General features: G+C 42.9%; 1 protein-coding gene and 1 non-coding gene across 4 annotated transcripts in view; one reads left to right on the top strand and one right to left on the bottom strand.

Annotated features, from left to right (window-relative positions):
- kcnab1b (potassium voltage-gated channel subfamily A regulatory beta subunit 1b) overlaps positions 1-13,379 on the bottom strand; it is a 34,261-nt gene extending 20,882 nt beyond the window's left edge. The window contains exons 1-2 of one of the 3 annotated variants that reach the window (XM_068341441.1): positions 13,144-13,261; positions 7,089-7,605 (exon numbers count right to left, since the gene is read on the bottom strand). In XM_068341441.1, the coding sequence (XP_068197542.1) occupies positions 7,089-7,297 (209 nt within the window). In that variant the 5' untranslated portion in view covers positions 7,298-7,605; positions 13,144-13,261. Of the gene's footprint in view, positions 1-7,088; positions 7,606-8,404; positions 8,687-13,143 lie in introns of those variants that run through there. The other 2 variants (XM_068341440.1, XM_068341439.1) reach the window with 2 other exon arrangements.
- Positions 13,380-17,442: 4,063 nt separating this feature from the next.
- trnai-aau (transfer RNA isoleucine (anticodon AAU)) lies at positions 17,443-17,516 on the top strand. Its single transcript has one exon. It is a non-coding gene; the product is annotated as a tRNA-Ile (tRNA).
- The last annotated feature ends 706 nt before the right edge of the window (positions 17,517-18,222 follow it).

Genomic DNA, 18,222 nt, shown 5'->3' with positions numbered 1-18,222 from the left:
GATGATGATGATGATGATGATGATGATGATAACAACGTGATCGAAGAAAACCAGGAGACTGATCTCTGTAGTCAGAAATGTGATGTTTTATCATCTGATATCTATGTCCCCCCCCTTATTATTTACCATAGGGTGGTATCCATGAAACGGTGGGGGAGGGGCTTAAAAAGAGGTCAAGTGTGATTGATTTGGGTAATGGGGGATGCTTGCTGCTACATAAATCAACCTCTCAATTGTTTTTTCATTACACTGCTGTTATGTTGAGAGCAGCTCTTACCCGTCCGTCTTCATCTACAAATGAAGCTGGTTATCCTCGGACTTCTGCTGACTTTGTGTATCAAGATCCTTCATGAGCTGAAATTTGCAGAGTTTGTGCTTTAAAGTCTTACGTGTCCATCTTAAATAGCTTTGCAAAATAAAGCTGACATCGAGCGAACACTGATGTGGTCTCTTGTATTGCCTACTGTATATTTTTGGGAGCAAGGAAACAACACCAATGGCCATTACATATTATTAACCACACAGGTCGCTGTAGTGCAGGAATAGATCTGCCTCGGACGTGTGTGCCAGGAGAGTTAGGCTGCAAAAGCAACTAATGATTTAGGGGGATAATAGCAGGTGATTTGCACTGAAGGGAAGAAAGCATTGAGGAAAAAAATGGATGTGGTAATAATAGGGCTGTATGGATACAGAAGCACACAGTCTATAAGTCATAAATATTATTCTCATTATCACATTATATTGCCAATACTATTATAATTATACAAAGGAATGGACAATGTCTCTATTCAAACATACACATACACAACTTCGCAAGAGAGTGTGGCTCAGTCCCTCATGCTTGGTTGGTGCCCAAAAGAAGCCTTGAAGTTAAATGACAAATGAGTCATTTGAAGACGCCCCCTCACACAAACCTGTCACCATTTATGAACATCCTGCAAGCTGCTGCTCCTTGTTGCACTTCATATTATTATTGGATCACCATGTGAAATGGAAATATCACACCAACATCTGGCTGATTCAGTTCAAAGCTCAAAGGAAGTGCTATTGTGAGAGGATTTTTTTTTTCCCATGAAAAGCTTTTAGATGGTTCTTAAGTAAACGTCATCGGATTACTTATGGTATGTTTCCTGATAATAGATTGCTCAAATCAATATTTGTGAGCTCAGCTTCTGGCTAAGGTTGTGAGTAAATAGATAAAACTCCACACTCACTGGGGATTAATGTAGATTTAACAAACCTACACAAATCAACCTTCATGGGTGAAGGGATTAGACAGCCACCTCCTCGGTTCCCACCGTTCTCCTGATGTCAACCATAATGTTCTCATCAAAACAACGAGAGAGAAAGACTGGTCATATATTCTAAATTTAACAAGGTCAGGGCCTGCGTTGGTGGGAAGAAGCAGGGAAGTTAAATCAAGTGCTTTGGTGGGAATAAACGATTAAGAATTAAAGCTGCAGCAATCACAGGGGAAAGCACGGATAAAATACAGTTCAATCTTCACCAATAACAGAAGAAAAGATTGAAAGCATGCTGCAAAGACAGAGAAAAAGGAAGCGATGAGGACAGAAACTGGGAGATGCTGGAAACTGACTGGGGCTTACAGAAATGCAAGTCCAAGCCCCAAGTGAAAGCAGATCAAACGCCCTCTACAGATAAAGTCTTCTACGTCACACATAAGGGGAAATAAGAAATGACAGCTCATTCCCCCAGAGGCGCATGGACGATGTGCATGTTTGTTTATGCGTGTGCGTGTGCGTGTGTGTTTGTGTTTGTGACTTAGAGCCAGAATTTGGAATTGGCTCCCTGCTGTGTTTTTCTAAAAGATATTTAGAAATCATGTGTGTAATTGTGGGTTATACAAAATGTATGGATTTTACCCCCAAAAGTCTAATTTAAGGAGAAAACACAAGTGACTGCAGACAAAACAATTCCACAGAGAAATGAAATGTGGAAAAAGATGATAGCATGATGTATCATTAATATGATATTGATAGAAAAAATGACTTGATTTTGAACTTTTAATAATACTTATTGAGAAAGGCCCTGATGAATCCCATTGGCAAGGTTTATTCGTAAATTTGTTATTATACAAAAGGCGAACATTTTACAGTCATGTAATTCATTTGTGCAGCGTTCCTTTGGTGTCATCGCTTCCAATTATCTTCGTGATTACATTCTGTTTACAGATTCCACTTTAAGGAGATAAAGGGAAAATTTCAAATGCAAGGCAATGCTATTAGAACCCCATTACCCTGACAGAAAACCAATCATACTGTGACCTTAAACTAAAGTGTGAAGCTCTTGCAAATGCTGGAGGTTTTTACTTGCGATATCGACATTGTCTGTTCAGGCTGCGAGGAGCTCCATACTTAAGAGCTCCTGCCCTCGAATTATAAATTCTGTTCCAATGATCAAAGACACCAATGCATTAAAAGATGTTGCAACATCCTTTTCATTGAAGAGGGATGAAGAGTTTTGATGCATGAGGAAGAAACAAAGCAGCAACTCGAGTTGGACACGCACTACCAAGCATTGTCTCTGGGCAAAAGCAGTGAGATGGGTTCCAATCATGCAAGCACTGTATGCGTGTTTGTACACACGCACCTGCATGAGCACACACAAAACGTTCAACTTCAAAACCACCACAAAACCCTGACCACAATAAAAATAATTATATAAGTTATGGTTCATCATGACAAGAGACTGTAAAGCAGAATATCTGTTACCTCATCAACATTAGTTGTCATGATAGCAGCAACAGCTATAGCATCTTTGCAGTTTTGGATGTTTTCATTATTATTAATTCCTAAAATAACCTGTAATTATTGGTACTTTGCAATTTCAAAGAATCAATAATAATAATAATAATAATAATAATAATAATAATGTTATTGATTTAGTCCATGTCCATACTGGTATTTAGAAACACACCTACACAAAAAAAAAGTGAACAGTAACTGCTCTGCCAGTCATAACATTATGCATAATGATGCATTATAAAGTCTATGATGGCATAGTGGGATATCCAAAACTCTTTATGATGGGTTAAAGCCTGGGAACAAAGTGAGTCTATTGCTGTCAAGAAATGACAATGAATGTGGCATGTTGAAACAGTTCATACCGGAGCCGAATGGAAGAAAAAGCAGCCCCGGGTGAGTCAACAGACCGGAGACGAGTTTGAGAGAATGTACAGCAGAAAAAAAAGAAAACAACTCACAAAATACTGAAATAGGAGACATTTCAGAAATAAAAATGAGTGAAAGAAAAGGGAGGAGACCGAGAAGTGCAAATGCCGTCTGCTGTCATCCTTTTGCATAAAGGCACAAAGGATGAAGTTCTTCTGGTGGAGGATGCTCTGATGCCCTCTGGCGGGGTGGGGGGAGTGGGGGGGGGGCATTCCAGAGGAGAGATGAGCCAGTGAAATTGCCTCAGACAGCCAACGCTATAAACAAATGGCGGGAATGGCGCATGGCAGCACATGATACAACATGACAGGGAAGTTGGTAGTATCACCCTTGATCTTTTAAGACCCTGTGCTTCTGGATGCAGAAAAACTTCTACTGTGTCCTGAGATATCATGATGCTACTGAAAAAGATGATATATAACAAACATGAACCAAAGGGACTGTAAAAATTCCCAGTCCACAGGAGTTAGAAGATAAGGAACTGGTTTAACTTTCTGCCAACCAGAGAACAATTGAGCAAATGATAACACAGATTTTCACAGACTTGGAAAGAGCAAAACGAATACACAAACTCCACTGCCAAAGATTCTAGTTGGTACCCAGTAAGAAATGTTGCAGGCTTCGCAGTCGGGATCCATCCTGCCAGATGGACGTGACCTGATTAAGGTTATGACATAGCAACAAGACAATCACAGCTGATACTGGAGCCGGCGATGATGACACAACTAGTGTGTTGAATTCCCTAGATGTAGCTACACAAACAGTTTGCTCTTAACAGCCAACAGTGAACTTGTGACTCGAGTGTTTCTGCTCCAATTATGTGAGCCTCTATTAACTTTGAACCTTGAAGTGTATAAAAATGCAGATTTTTTAAATACATCAAAAAATACTGTGGGTATTCCCTTTCAGACTACTTTAGTATCAGAGTTCTTGATGGAACTGATTAAATGTATGACATGAAATAATAACAAAACACTTTGCGAGTGACAATAATGAACAGTTTGTCATCATGAACTCCTGGGAAGGAAATCCGTCATCCTTTATCAGCCATTTAGATGAAACGAGAGAAAAGAGAATCACTTCCATCAGAACTTTAATAGCCCACCAGTTTTAATTTGAGTTACTTCAAAGAGCAAAGGGTTTTTGATTAAGAGGTTCAAGCTACCAGCACAGCAGAGTCATCAATAAACGAAAGAATAACACTCACTTTGGGAGCTATTAAACGCAAACAAATCGGTCGTACAGTTTCCTCCGAAATTTGAATGCAGCTCAGATGTGTGTCAAATGAACCGTGTTTTCTGGCACAGAAAAACACAGCGTGGCTGCATCATAGATTCCTCACGCTGTCGACACAGCTGTATGTGGGGGATTGCGTGCCTCTCTCCCTGCTGGACGCCAATAAGCCTGAATCCAAAAGAAACGACAGAAGGGATTTTTTTGTGGTTGTTGCCCATCTGCAGTGCATTTCTGAGCGAGCCAAGCGTTCTTCCCTGAACCTCCTGAACTGTCAAAAAGGCCTTCTGCTGGCGAATGCCCATTCTGACCTTTAATCCACACAACCGGGGTCTCCCAGCGGGAAGATAACCAAAAATAATCTACACCATTTGTGAAGTTGACGATGGCATGTGTTACATCACACACTTTGAAAAATGTACTTGAATGCTGTTTGTGGGTGTTTTTCTTTTCTCCTTTACGGTCAAAGAGACTCAGAAGGTTGCAACCAGGGGACACCAAAAGTGGAACCATGCTATATATAGATCACCATGACAACCAAAAGGATGCGATTGGTGGTATTATTAGTGTATGCTTGCTTCGCCCACTCTGCATCACCATCTCCTACTTCAACTTGCTGTGCCTTCAGGTGTTCCCAGTATGAAGCATCAGTGCACACACGCATCCAATGCGCACACGCATACCCTCATACTTGTAATGAATTCCGCCTGTGACTACACAAACAGAGACTCACGCACATTTTCAGCCTGATTAACATAAAGAGAAATTTTGTCTGAACTCAAGAGAAGGAGATTCCCTCCAGTAAGATATTTAGTTTGACATATTAGAGTCGGGGGGGCAAGGGGGGGGGGGGGGGGGGGTTGGAAAAGAAATAAGGCGGGGATATAATATGGAAAGAGAGAAGAGGAGAGAAACATAAGGGGGACGCGGCGGCAGATGAAGATTTGATCCAATATTTACCTCCCTGCGGTGAAAAAAGAGGATTTTTGGATTTGCTGATGTCTTGGAAGAAGCTTTGCTCCTAATATCCTCCACCTGCTTTTTTGCAGGGAGCAACATGCACGAACAAATCCTCATGATGCAAACCAAAACACACAGTGGATAAGTTTAAGGAGCGATGCATCTGTACTGTAAGAGAAAACAGAAGCAGCCAACTAAGTTGGGAAAAAAAACCCCCAATAGCTTAATTAAATAACAGTTATAACAAAAGGAGGCGACAAGCTTTTTTCCTGCAAGACAAAATGAATTTTCAGTGTTGTTATGGAAACGAGATGAGACTGTGTGATTAGATGATACTTATCACATTTAGCTGCAATCCAATCAGCTGAGGTTCAATCTGTTGCTAATTGTCTCTTTTCTGCAAATTGACCCACATGTTTGAGTTTTGTCTCCAACTCGGCCCGTATTTATGCCGTTTTTGTTTTCTTCGCCATCTTTCTATCTCTTCCCATAATGTCTCCTATTCATCATCCTACTTTGTCCCTCGAGATTCTGGTGCAGTAAACGATGATGTCACCCATCTCCGGAAGGTTAACGGTTTGAGGTGAAAGCTACTTTTTTGTCTCCTGGGTTTATTTAAATTAGTCAGCGTTGTTTATTTGGCCAAGGCTTCTTATAACTCCCACTCAGATCCACACAGAGGCTTAGCTTTGCTGTCGTAGTTTGAGAATGTGTTGTATGGTCAGAGGAACATATGACGCTCGAACGGCATCTTAAACAAAGGGAACATCTTATCAGAATATTCCTAATAATCCTGTTTCTGCTCCATGAAACTGAGCTTCTCTGTTTAGAAACAGCATTTAGTTCTCTATTCCCATATTTTCCCTCATGTATGCATACTGCACTGCAGCATCAATTCTGCCACTATGAGCACTGCAAAGTTGAAAATTTTTTTCGGATGAGATTCAATTTTATTGCCATTGCATGTCATAGGCAGAAAGCAACAAAATGAAGATCTGTCGAAATTTTAAAGCAATGCACGCAATTTGCTTTTGATGCATTTTTCCATGTGCTCAAAGAATAACATTTAATCTGTACAGTAGTTTTTGCACTATAAGGCACACTGGACTATAAGGCGCAGCTTCAATAAATGGCCCATTGCAAAGCAGTTTTTTTCATATATAAGGCACACTGGATTATAAGGCGCATGTGATTATTAGACGTAACTGATGATAAGGTGCACCTTCAATGAATGGCCTATTTTAAATCTGTTTTCATATGTAAGGCGTACTAGATTATAAGGCGCGCTATCGGTTTTTGAAAAAAAGAAAAGCGCGGAAAATACTGTACTTCCTCGTGACGAGATTTAAACTCCGATAGCAGAACCTCTGAAGCTGCTTTGCCACACACACACAACTAATTATGGAATAAGAACTATAACAACTAGAAGCATCAAGAAAATCTATTGCAATTGAACCGAAAGACACAGGCGCAGACACCAACCCACTCATCACCTGCCACTGCTCATATATCATCATTGCCTCCGTAAGGGCTCTTTGCATTCAGTCGTCTCACCCCTCTCTTTCTCCCACATTATATTATATTGTCATTAATATTCATGCATTCCTTTGTAACTTTGCCTCTGCAAAGAGGGTACATGAAGAGAGCACATGAAACTAATTGTAGTAAGCACACCTCTACCTCCATCTCCATCGGTCTACATACCGGTACTTCATGCCGGTGAGCTTGGCGGTGGATTCTTTCAGGTTGTGGTGGTACCGGTGGGTGAAGGAGCCCAAGCTGCGAGCTATCAGAGCCACAGTACGAAAGCGAGCCCGGGCCTGGCTGGTTGTGTTGGGACTGGAGGCGTTCTGCTTCTCACCGTTACGAGGGGCTTTCAGCCCGTGGTCCGTACACGCAAAGGACACCTGCATGACTGCTTAGAGCTGATCCGAGACCAACAAAGCTGTGGTTGTACCTTTAAATTACAGGTAGGTCTTTTTTCAGTCAAGGACACTCAGTTGTTGTCTTTGCTGTCCATAAGTGAGCTGAAGGTGAAGCTGTCCACGCCAGTCCTGTCTGGCGTTGCTGAATCCCTCGTGGAAAACACAGATGGGAATGACGAGACCATGAGATTCAATTATTTCAGGAGAAAAACGTTAAGCTAATCATCCATTGGACAAAGCAGCAGGTCAGTCCTGGAGGAGGTGAGACGGGGGAACCTGTGCGGGTCTGACTCCACCTGAAAACATGAGGGAGAGATGGAGGGAGAAGGATGAAGGAGGAGAGGAACTGAATGAGTCTGGGAGAGCTACCCGACTGAGAAGAGCACTTCAGAGAGCGGTTTAAGAAGAACACATTCTGCTCAATGAGATAGAAATAATTTTTCCACTGAATTTATCAAGATTTAAAATAATTTATATGCAACTTTATATTTCTACGCAGCAGTTTCCCCTTTTCTTCCTTTCTTGAACATTTTTTCCTTTTCCATCCCCACACTTTATGCAATAGAAATGATTGTGTTTGCCTCTATCCATTTCTGTTTTGGTAATGCCACTTTAAACGCGAGTCTCTTTAGGGTGTCTGGGAGGTTTTTGTCAGGCAGCCAGAAGTTGTGGGCGTCTGGGGAGTCGTTCTCGCCCTCCAACTGTGCCAAAGCCTTTTAGTCAAACAACTGGAGTGAGCAGAGTAACACTGCAGCACCACATTGTGCTTTTGGCACTCTGCACACACACACACACACACACACACACACACACACACACACACACACACACACACACACACACACACACACACACACACACACACACACACACACACACACACACACACACACACACACACACACACACACACAGTCACAGACAGCTTCTTGTTCCTGTCACACATCTTGATAAAAATAAGGTCATGCTTTCACAGGACAGCAAACACTTGAAATAAACGCCGCACAGTTAGATATGCTCCAATGATTGGCTTCTTTTGCTTACAACGTCAACACACACATCCAAATCTTTACTAATTCAATCGTTCTTACACACATTGAGTTTTCAGAGCTCTCTGGGGAACAGGGTTGAAGTAGGACGAGGATTCCTGACTTGACGTCTGCCCTGCTGCAACTTTTAGAGGAATCAAGTGATGTTACATGGCGAGCAGAGGTCCCGCAAAGACCCACGTCCCCCACAGCAGCTGTAGTAGCGTCTCCAGTGTTGTCCTCACACCCGGCAAAACAGCCTTGTCCTGTCTCCAAAGTCGCTGGGTACAATAACACAGCTGCTGAGGTCCCCGGCTTTCCAAGAATGTCCTGTATGATGAAGGGACCCTGGAATGGTAGCAGGCATGCAGAGAGGAGAGGAGGAGGAGAAAGGAGGATGCATGGTACCTCACTTCATGGAGAAGAGGACAGATGCAGTGAGGAGGCGAGGAGCAGCGTGTGTTGATCGGAGAGAGAGAGACAGAGAGAGTGGGAGAGAGGGGCGCTGAATGAGGGGGAGAGACAGCATGGAGAGGCTGCTGGCATTGCTCTGACTTATTGGCTGAAAGAACTGCAGTGAATTTAACTGTGGTGGTACAGAGAGAGAGAGAGAGAGAGAGAGAGAGAGAGAGAGAGAGAGAGAGAGAGAGAGAGAGAGAGAGAGAGAGAGAGAGAGAGAGAGAGAGAGAGAGAGAGAGGGGCATGTTCTGAATAGAAGTGACATTAGCCGGGTTGGTGTATGTGTGTTCATTTACCATTTACTTAAAGAAACCCACCCCAGACATTACATGTTAATCAATTCACACACACTCTTTATATGTTTCCTGCTCCTCCCATCAAACCACATGAAAAAAAAAGTAGCCTGATGTTTTACTCCAGGAGAAATAGTTCATTAGAGTCCGGAGGAGGAATGGAGGGAGGCTGACGTCTCGGAGCAGATGTTACTGTACGGGGAAGTAAAGCACAAACCAGCGCTCAGGCAGCGTGTCTTATCTTTCCTCCCCCGCTGAACGGGGATGTGACAATGTGAGATTTCACGGTTCATTGAACATCCACAAACCTAGAGGCCAACACGGTTTTATTTATAGGCTTGTGATTGCATTTGATAACAGCAGACAGTTTCAAAGATCAGTTCACGGGGCTCCCCGTGGTGAGGCCATGTCAGTAGGGTCTGTGTTACTATGACATTTTGGTGTGTACAACCATCAGAGCTGTGACAACTATTGATCTGCTCGTTCACGAGCTGATTTAGATATGAATAAAAAACCCCAAACATAATTACTACAGCATCTCCTTAAATTGAAGTCTGAAAGGTAAGGACAGGCATTTTCCCTACTATCCCTCTTGAATTGATCGATAGCCAGGAAAGCCTTTCTCAAAATGCAATTCAACATTATTCCATTCTGAGAAACAGGTAATATCTGGATGTGGTCGTTTTTAGGTTTACTTTCAAATGTACTTCTTTCTTGACCTTAAAAGCTTCCTCTTCAGAGCAGGGACACTCCACTAGCAGTTGAAGGTAAATAAGAATAAGAAGAATAGGGCTTCACGGTCCTGGTGGAGGTGTCAGTTATTGGCTCTTATTTCACTGGTTGGGGACAAAAACTCTCAAACTTCAAAAGACATCATGAAACTCGACGACACAGTGCCTCTTCATGTGTGAAATCCGTTACCCTTAAGATCACATCTCCTTTCAGAAGAATCGAACAACAGCAACATCACCTCTGCTGCGCTCCCATTACTGCATCTTCTGCAGTCTTTGCCTGTCGGCAAAATCCTGTTTTGGCCCGATCGTGTTGTTGAGCGAGGCTCGGGAGAGTTATTGCACTGTTGGACAAAGTTGCAAACATCCGTCTAGTGTCAAGGCTACAGCACCCTCCCTTTCTATCCCATTTAAAAGTATGTCAGTCAAAAAACATCAATTAGTTCTTACATTCCCAGCAGGAATCCCCAAAGGGCCACGAGGCCGACACCTCGAGGAAAACTGCTTCGTTTAAATTGCTCCAGGAAGAACCTATAATTGAGTTCTGGAACTTAGTCACTGTAGCTACAGCACGTCTCTATAGGAAACGTGAGAATGCACATAAGGTAAGATTGCGTTTTGCTCAGGAGGCTAATAAACACCTGCATTTCCCAAAATGTGGACCATCTGCCTGTGTCTCTCTAAAATACAGCATCTGTTGATCCGGAGGACATCATTCCTCACCTCTGGTGGCCTCTACTAACTAAACAAAAATCTGCAGCACTGTTACGGCCGTAGCTCATCTGTTTGTATTGTGTGTCCCTCTGCGGCCCTGCACTGCTCTGCTCCCGGCTGCTCCGCCCTCCGCCAGTGCCAGGTGTGGTGTCTCTGGGACTCCTGACTACGCCCTGTCATAGTGACCATCTCCTGGTGGTCTTCCTGCCTGGCCCAAGCCCTGCCTCGTCACCTGGCATGGACACTTTAAAAGCTCTGCAAGCCAGCTGGTCAGGGCGCCTGTCTGACTGTGGCAGCACGCCTTTGACCCTGTCAAATTGTGACCTTGTAACCTTGTGTATATTAAATTTATGTCCGACCTTTGTTAAGAACTTGTTAGTATTTCTGCTCTATTTGAGTATTTTTGTTAATGAAGTTTTGGAATTTTATATATTATAGTGAGATCTCTGTTATTGCACCTTTGTTCATCTTTGAACTGTGCCCACTGGCCGAGATCCTTTGTTAAACCTTTGTACTTATAGCAAAAATTTGAATAAATGTTCTATGTTCCCCCTTTTTAAATCTGTTATTATTTTATTAATCCAGTCCTCTAGCTGGGTCGTAACAAGCACAATAATCCATTTCACATTATTGCAGCTTTTTATTTTGCACAATTTCAGCAGCCGATTAATAGTTTTTCTCGTCGGTATTAACTTCCAGTTCTAGAAAATAATAGAAAATAATAACAGAAACATTTCCAAGCTGTTTGTGATGTCACCGATGCAGCAGTTCCACACTGGATGCTCCATCAATTTGTTCTCAATTTCCTTATGGTCACATTTTATTTTTGTCCATCTATTATCGTCTTTCTCTAATTTGCTACTCTCCTTCCTCTCTTCTAAATCATCCTTTAGCACACAGTGTTTCCTCCACGCTGCTGATTAGACCCGGGAGGGCAAGTCATTGAGATCCACGGTACGTACAACACCACTGAGGAAGAACTCGCAGTTTAATCTGCCTTAATAGGCTGGCACTGACATATAATGGTCAGTTACGAGACGCGTAAATGTCATTCCAAGCCAACAAACATGCATGAAATACAGAGAAAGAAGCACAACAGGGAGGATGTGCATGTGAATGTGGCTGGGAATAAAAGGTCATCACCATGAGCACTGAAACCGTCCATCACCTGCACCTTATAAACTTGTATTATTGTCATCATCAACAGCCCATAACCATTATCCCCAGCCCTTTCATTATGACATTGGCCGTTATCACCATCAGCATCTTCAGACCAGCATCCCGTCACGACTTCTCATTGTGAAATGGCTGCACGCGCTGACATTGATGAATGCCGACATCTTCATTGTGACAGCCTCTACAGATGACTAGTGACCTTATGCACACTCCCAGCAGGCATATGGCTTCATAGCAGGATATTGAATGACGGAAGGAAGTCAATGGGAGCTGTTTACTGCTATTGGTAAGGTACTGTGCAGTCTATGGATTCAATATTGATGCGGTTTTTAGGTGCTGTTAGAATTTCAACCTGGGGATAAACAGTTTACAAGCTCACGCTGGACTTTTAGTCGTAATGCATCAGTGTTATGAAACTGAATGGGCCTGAGGTAACGGCTCTTCCTGCAGTAACGGGGGGGGGGGTGACTCAATGCACCATAACACACTCCATTAAAATGCCTTTTTGGGTATCACAGTCAAACACTGTGATGTGCAATGCTGATGCAAAGTTGTGTGGAAATCAATTTATCATTTATGAGGTTATTATGCTGCAGCAGGTTATAGTCAGCGTGGAAAAGAAAAATGTTTTGACGTTTCCTTGACGCTTAAACGCTGTAAGCGGCAGGAACTCGCTCACCTGGTTCTGTCCAAAACCACAGATGAGATGATATCTTCTTAACTGACATCACTAAAGTTTAATTTCGACACCTCAGTTGTGTTTTTTTTTTCTTTCCTGCCCTCAACTGTTCGTGATTAGCTTCCTGTGTATTTAGTGCATGTCATTTGCCTCATTCAGATGCCAGTTTCCTGTTCCTGGTGTTTGTGTTCGATAACTTTCATCTCAGAAATAGTTGAGCAACTCCTCTAAAACCCCAGACAATCACTTTTTGAGGTTAATAGTACAGATAAAATCAAAAGTTGGGTAACACAATTTTCACTCTCTTGCTGCATTGGATCACTCTCACATTTTGTTGGTGTGTTGCTGCTCTGGCTTTGTCCACACAACTCAGCAGGCGGCCTATTCAATCCCTATGAAGTGTATTATCTCAATGTCAGATATTCTAAACTTGAATGACACCAGGAGGATTGTATTCCAAAATGTTTGTGGAAATAGTTTTACAACTTTTAAAGAAAGTAGGAAGAGACACCTTTAAGCATCCCACTGACTTGATTCAGAACAGACAAGCCCCCCCTTGCAGCTTCCAGAATTTCCAGGTCTGCTATGATCCTTCCAACAAAACAAACCTTCCACCCAGCAGACACAAGAAAGAGAAACGTATCACAAATAATAATCCAACAGGAACACAGCCTTCCTAAACCAATTAACCAGTACACTATTAGGTCCTGCGGAGCTGCGTGCATGCATCTTTCATCAGAGCACTATATCCTACCTGTAGACCATGGTGGCGTTGGGCTTCACAGATGCATGAAAACCATGCTGCTCTCGGGGTCTGCCGGTGTCAAAACTTCCTGGAAGACAGCCGGTGGGGCTTGAAGGACACAGCCTGGCACCGGCCAGCTGCCTCTGCTGGGTGGAACTGGGGCAGCGATCAAGCCTCGGCCCCCCTCTCGGCCCCCCTCTCGGCCTGGGAACTGGGATTTCACTGCAGACAGTCTTAACGTACATGTTGGTGTCAGCCTCGTCTGCCGCGGGGCAATGGGACACTTTTGTTTTGTTGACAAATCCTTTCAATATATTTAGTCATCCTGTGGAGAGAATCCAACCGAAATACATCTCCATGTAAGCACAATGCAATGTTGGTCATGTGGAACCGCAGAGGAGATCCGTGTTCAAGTTCTTGTCATGCTGTTGGCTGATGAAGTGTTTAGAAGTAGTAGTCTGACATGATTTTCACAGATGTGTCAAAGATCAAAAGTGCACACGAGATGTGCACATATATAATACGTATGATAATACATAACATGAGAAATAACAAATAGGAGGGGCAAATGTCTTCAAAGGCCGCATGTGTGATTTCAGATTTATTTTTAGATGATAAACGCAGTTGAGAAACAAAGGAGGCTTTTGTTGGAGGCGGTAACTCCGGTGAGAGAATCCTGTTTGTCTGCAGGGCAAGCTGAACAAAGCAGAGGGGATATTTTGGCCCTGTCACTGACAAAAATACCCTCTCGATACAGCTGTTCTACTCCCAGCCAATGGAAGTCGCAGTTAAGAGCCAAATTTGATCCAGCAACTGCATCTGCTGGTATTAACACCACACAGGAAGCGATTAAGCAACGTCCGAAGTAGAAAACACGAACAGAAGAGTTAGAGAGTAACAGAGTACGAGTAATCAGGATCTCTGGAGCGATTTCCGGGGTCAAGACAGTGGGACGGGCTGAAAACCTTCCTTTTTAACAAAGCTTGCAGGCAGGGCTGACCTACAGGTATGCTGCTACAGACTAGACTGCTGGGGGAGACGCTGAGCCTCCCACTCTTTCATATGTGGTCATCGACCAGTTTACTTGTCAATAATAACACCCCCAGGGAGTTTTCTCATGAGGGTTTAGGGAGCCACTCGCCTGGGATCATGATCAAATTCACCCATCCTGCCCAGCAACAGGTGGCACGGAATTCTGACCTTGATCACCATTTGGTTCCTGGGATCAATAGACTGCACCTACTTTTTCCATGACAGGCTTCTGGACTTAGTTCACATGTTTGAACATCATGGACATGGATGTGTTGATGCCTGACACAATTGTTGTGAAATCTATTACGTTTATACCCAGCTCAGGGAAGGGGTTCCCTAATCTGTGGTTCCCTCAGAGGTTTCTTCTTTTTTCCATGTTTTTAAAAAAAAAAAAGTATTAAATGTGCATCATTAGTTACATGCAGTAACCCTGAAATCAATCCAGATGATGATCCAGATCACCATCAAACTCATTCTTCGGCTATCTTTTGAAACAAAAAAAAAAACGTTATTTAAATCTGTCCATGTTTTTTGGAGTCATCCTACTGACAGACAGACAAACCAGCCTGCTAAAGCAGAACCTTCAAACTGAAGGGTCGACACATGGCCCATCTCACAAACCAGGCTCTGTGTGGATGCCTCCTTCCTTGTTGGTCAGCTGCACCTGCCTGCCCTCTGGTGAACGCCGAGGATACAGCAGCCGGATCCGGAGAAGACATCAAGTTTGGCAGCATGGAGTCTCAGGAGTCTTTGAACGGTCATTACTTTGCTCACCCAACAAAAGAATGGACAGCCTGCCAGAAACAGTACGCACACACACACACACACACACAGGAACACACATCACTCATTCACAGGTCTACATGTGCGAGTGTATACTCTGGAAACGAAGATAAGATGTTACGTGAATGTGTGGGAGCTGAGAGCACCTCTGTGGATCTGCTGCATCGTCCCACTCGGGCAGACGCAGAGCATTTATTCTATTTCAGTCTCCAGATATGTGAGGTCTTTCTTCGTTGTTCCCTCCAGGACCGGAGTGACTCATCCAACACTTGTACACAATCCGACTCCTGCAGGCGGCTGAGGCGACGCTGCCACAGATATCAAACCTTCTAAATGGAAACCTTCACAGCTGATCGTGCGCAAATATGTCGATCTCAAAGGTCCACATCACGACTGTCCGTTTGTGGTTTGCGGTTGGTGCTGAAGTATTGCGCGTGGAGGCTCGCTGCCTTACTCCACAAAAGGCCACCATTGAAATGGTTACTTATTAACAGGCTAATAAGAGTGGAAACCAAGGAAATTACAACGATCTCAACTGCATTTCCTCCTTTGTATGGAACATAAATTGGAAATATGTGGAGATTTCTCAATGCCGTGCAGATGAAATACAAAATTTATAGAGAACTTTTAACCAAATTTTGGAATCTGCTATTCCATCCATCCATGCTGATGCCTGATATGAATATTAGGCATCAGCATGGATGCCTGATATTTGATTGCTTAATAATGTGAAGCGATCAAATTATTTGGCTTTGTGAAGTTGGAAGCTTGCTCTTTCTTCTGCAGCCTCTAACCTCAGTGACCCTGTTGAAACACGACACAAGGTGAAAGAGGCCTTTCCTACTTCCTCATTTTCTCACATGGAAAAATCCTTCTACAATCGGGGGTCAGACTGAGTTTGTGTCCTCGGCTGTCAGACTAGTTCCAAGTCCGTGTGGTTCAGTGGTTTAACAAAAATAAATACATGAAGACGGTGTTTTACACAGATGAATCGAAGGTATCTACAGTGAAGGAAAATTAGACAATCTCGTCCAATGCAGCCGTTTCTTCTTAACGTTGACTGAAAAAATAGATAAAGTGCTGTGATGGGAGTTGTGTCACAGGATCCTGTTGGTTTCTTCACTCAGGTCAAATCACATGGAGCCTTTTGCTCGTACGCAACCAATTCACCCTCTTCCCGAACTGTTCCTCTTTCTAATTTTCATCAAATGTTCCATTCTTACTTTGATTGCTCCCCCCCTCCACTCTGTGTGTGTGTGTGTGTGTGTGTGTGTGTGTGTGTGTGTGTGTGTGTGTGTGTGTGTTTGTGTTTTGTGCTCAGGTTAAAAAGAATAAAGGCCATGCAACCTCAGACCATCACATATACCATGCCCTGCAATGGAGGACATGCAGCAATCTTTTTATTTCTAAATGCTTAAGAGGAACTATGTCAACATTTTATAGAGCTAAGGGGAAGTTACAACAGAGGATGAAACACACTTTTCCTCCATACACTCAAAAAAGACAAAAAAAGAAATAACCCAGCATACAGAAAACTGCTCAACAGCTTCCCATGCAGTGAAATGTTAATAAAGAACCCAAAAGTCCCATCTGATTAAACTAAACCCTGATTCACTGGACACTCATTCGAACTCTCTGTTCCTCAAATCCTGGCCTTTTATTATTATCTCCTATTACCTCCTTGTGCTGCTACCGTTTCTGCCCCAGCCCTCCTGAACAGTGGGGCAGTTAGCGGTTAGCTCTGTAGCTTCATATCCATCTGAGGACCTGGGACTTTTCTGTGTGGAATTTGAATGTTCTCCTCATCTCTGTGTAGGTTTTCTCTGAGCTTTCTGGCTTCCTCCCACCACAAAAATAAAACATTCAACATTGATAGAATGGATAATCAACATTAACTGTAGTCCTGAATGCAACTGTGAGTGTGATTGGTTCTGTCTTTGGACCTGTAAGGAACTGGGGTCTTGTCCAGTGAAGCTCGCCCAGTAACAGCTGGGATTGTCTAACCCAGCATTAGGATGATCTGTTACAGAAATCGGATGCATCACAAATCAGAACTTTGTGAAGCACCTTTTTTAAACACCTTCAAAGGCGAGCCCAGCAGCAAATGCATGAGGGCCTATCTGGGTGTGTGAAAACAATTTAAAAAAGCAAGTGGAAATGTAGTATTTTAGGAAAACCTCTGGTTCCAAAGATGAAGCGGCAGTTAGTAAATTGTAATATTAAAAGGTATTATCACCTTTGACCTTGACAAAAAAGAAGACAACAACCCAAACAGTTGAACTGATTGATGCCCTGCAGGCATCGGAGCAATTATACATGAATAGAAAGCTGTAGATTATGTAACACGAGCACAAATCTGTTTATGTGTCCTGCAAACAGTGTATCCTGTAGTGTTATAAAGTACTACAGTATACTGTACGCTTTGACTCCTATGTAAAAGGCCTATTTTTTTGTTGTTGTCAGATAATCAAAATGAAGAGTGATAAGAGCTGTGGCCGGTTAGCTCAGCTGGTTAGAGCGTGGTGCTAATAACGCCAAGGTCACGGGTTCGATCCCCGTACGGGCCAACTTATTTAGTGTGAATTTACCAGATTGGGATCATTAAAGAACACCTATCTATCTAGGCGCAGGGAGAGTGCATCTGTACAGGGTCCACACAGATACTTTATTGATCCCAGAGTAAATTGCTTGGTCAATGAATCTGAGCCTTTAAAAGGGAGTTTCCGCTCTGGCAGCAAACGTTCTGTTGAAACTGGAATAGATAAGATTATTAATCCCCTTTTTATGATAATATCAGTAATTTCTCAGAAGATAAAACATAGTAAATAAAGTTTTACTCTGAGATGGAGAGATGAAGGAGACCCTGGCGGTCAAATATTAAAGAGGTTTAAAAAAAAATCCTCAAAACAATCTATGGATTTTTAATAGATAGTAGAGATAATTGAGTGTCACTCAGCCTCTCCTCTCAGTGCCTACCTTCAAGAAGAAGAGTCAGGAGTCGGACAGGAAGCCGAAATGCTACTGATGCTCATTTCTGCTGACGTCCATTAAGATCGTAACATTTAAAGGTAATGGAGGCTGTAGGCCTGGTTGGTCAATCGGACACCATTAAAAGAAGATGTGCAAGTACAAGCTATGACAAAATGTGTTGTGTCTCGACATCAGTTCTTCCTGGTTGGTTGTTTCATGGAACAGAAAAATTCCTTACAAGGAACATTTAAATATATTAGATATGCTACACAACAAGAGGATGCGGTCACTGATTATGTCGTA

This window comes from Antennarius striatus, chromosome 18 (genome assembly GCF_040054535.1).
Source record: "Antennarius striatus isolate MH-2024 chromosome 18, ASM4005453v1, whole genome shotgun sequence".
In the NCBI taxonomy this organism is placed as follows: Eukaryota; Metazoa; Chordata; class Actinopteri; order Lophiiformes; family Antennariidae; genus Antennarius; species Antennarius striatus.
This window is presented reverse-complemented; position numbering and strand designations above follow the sequence as displayed.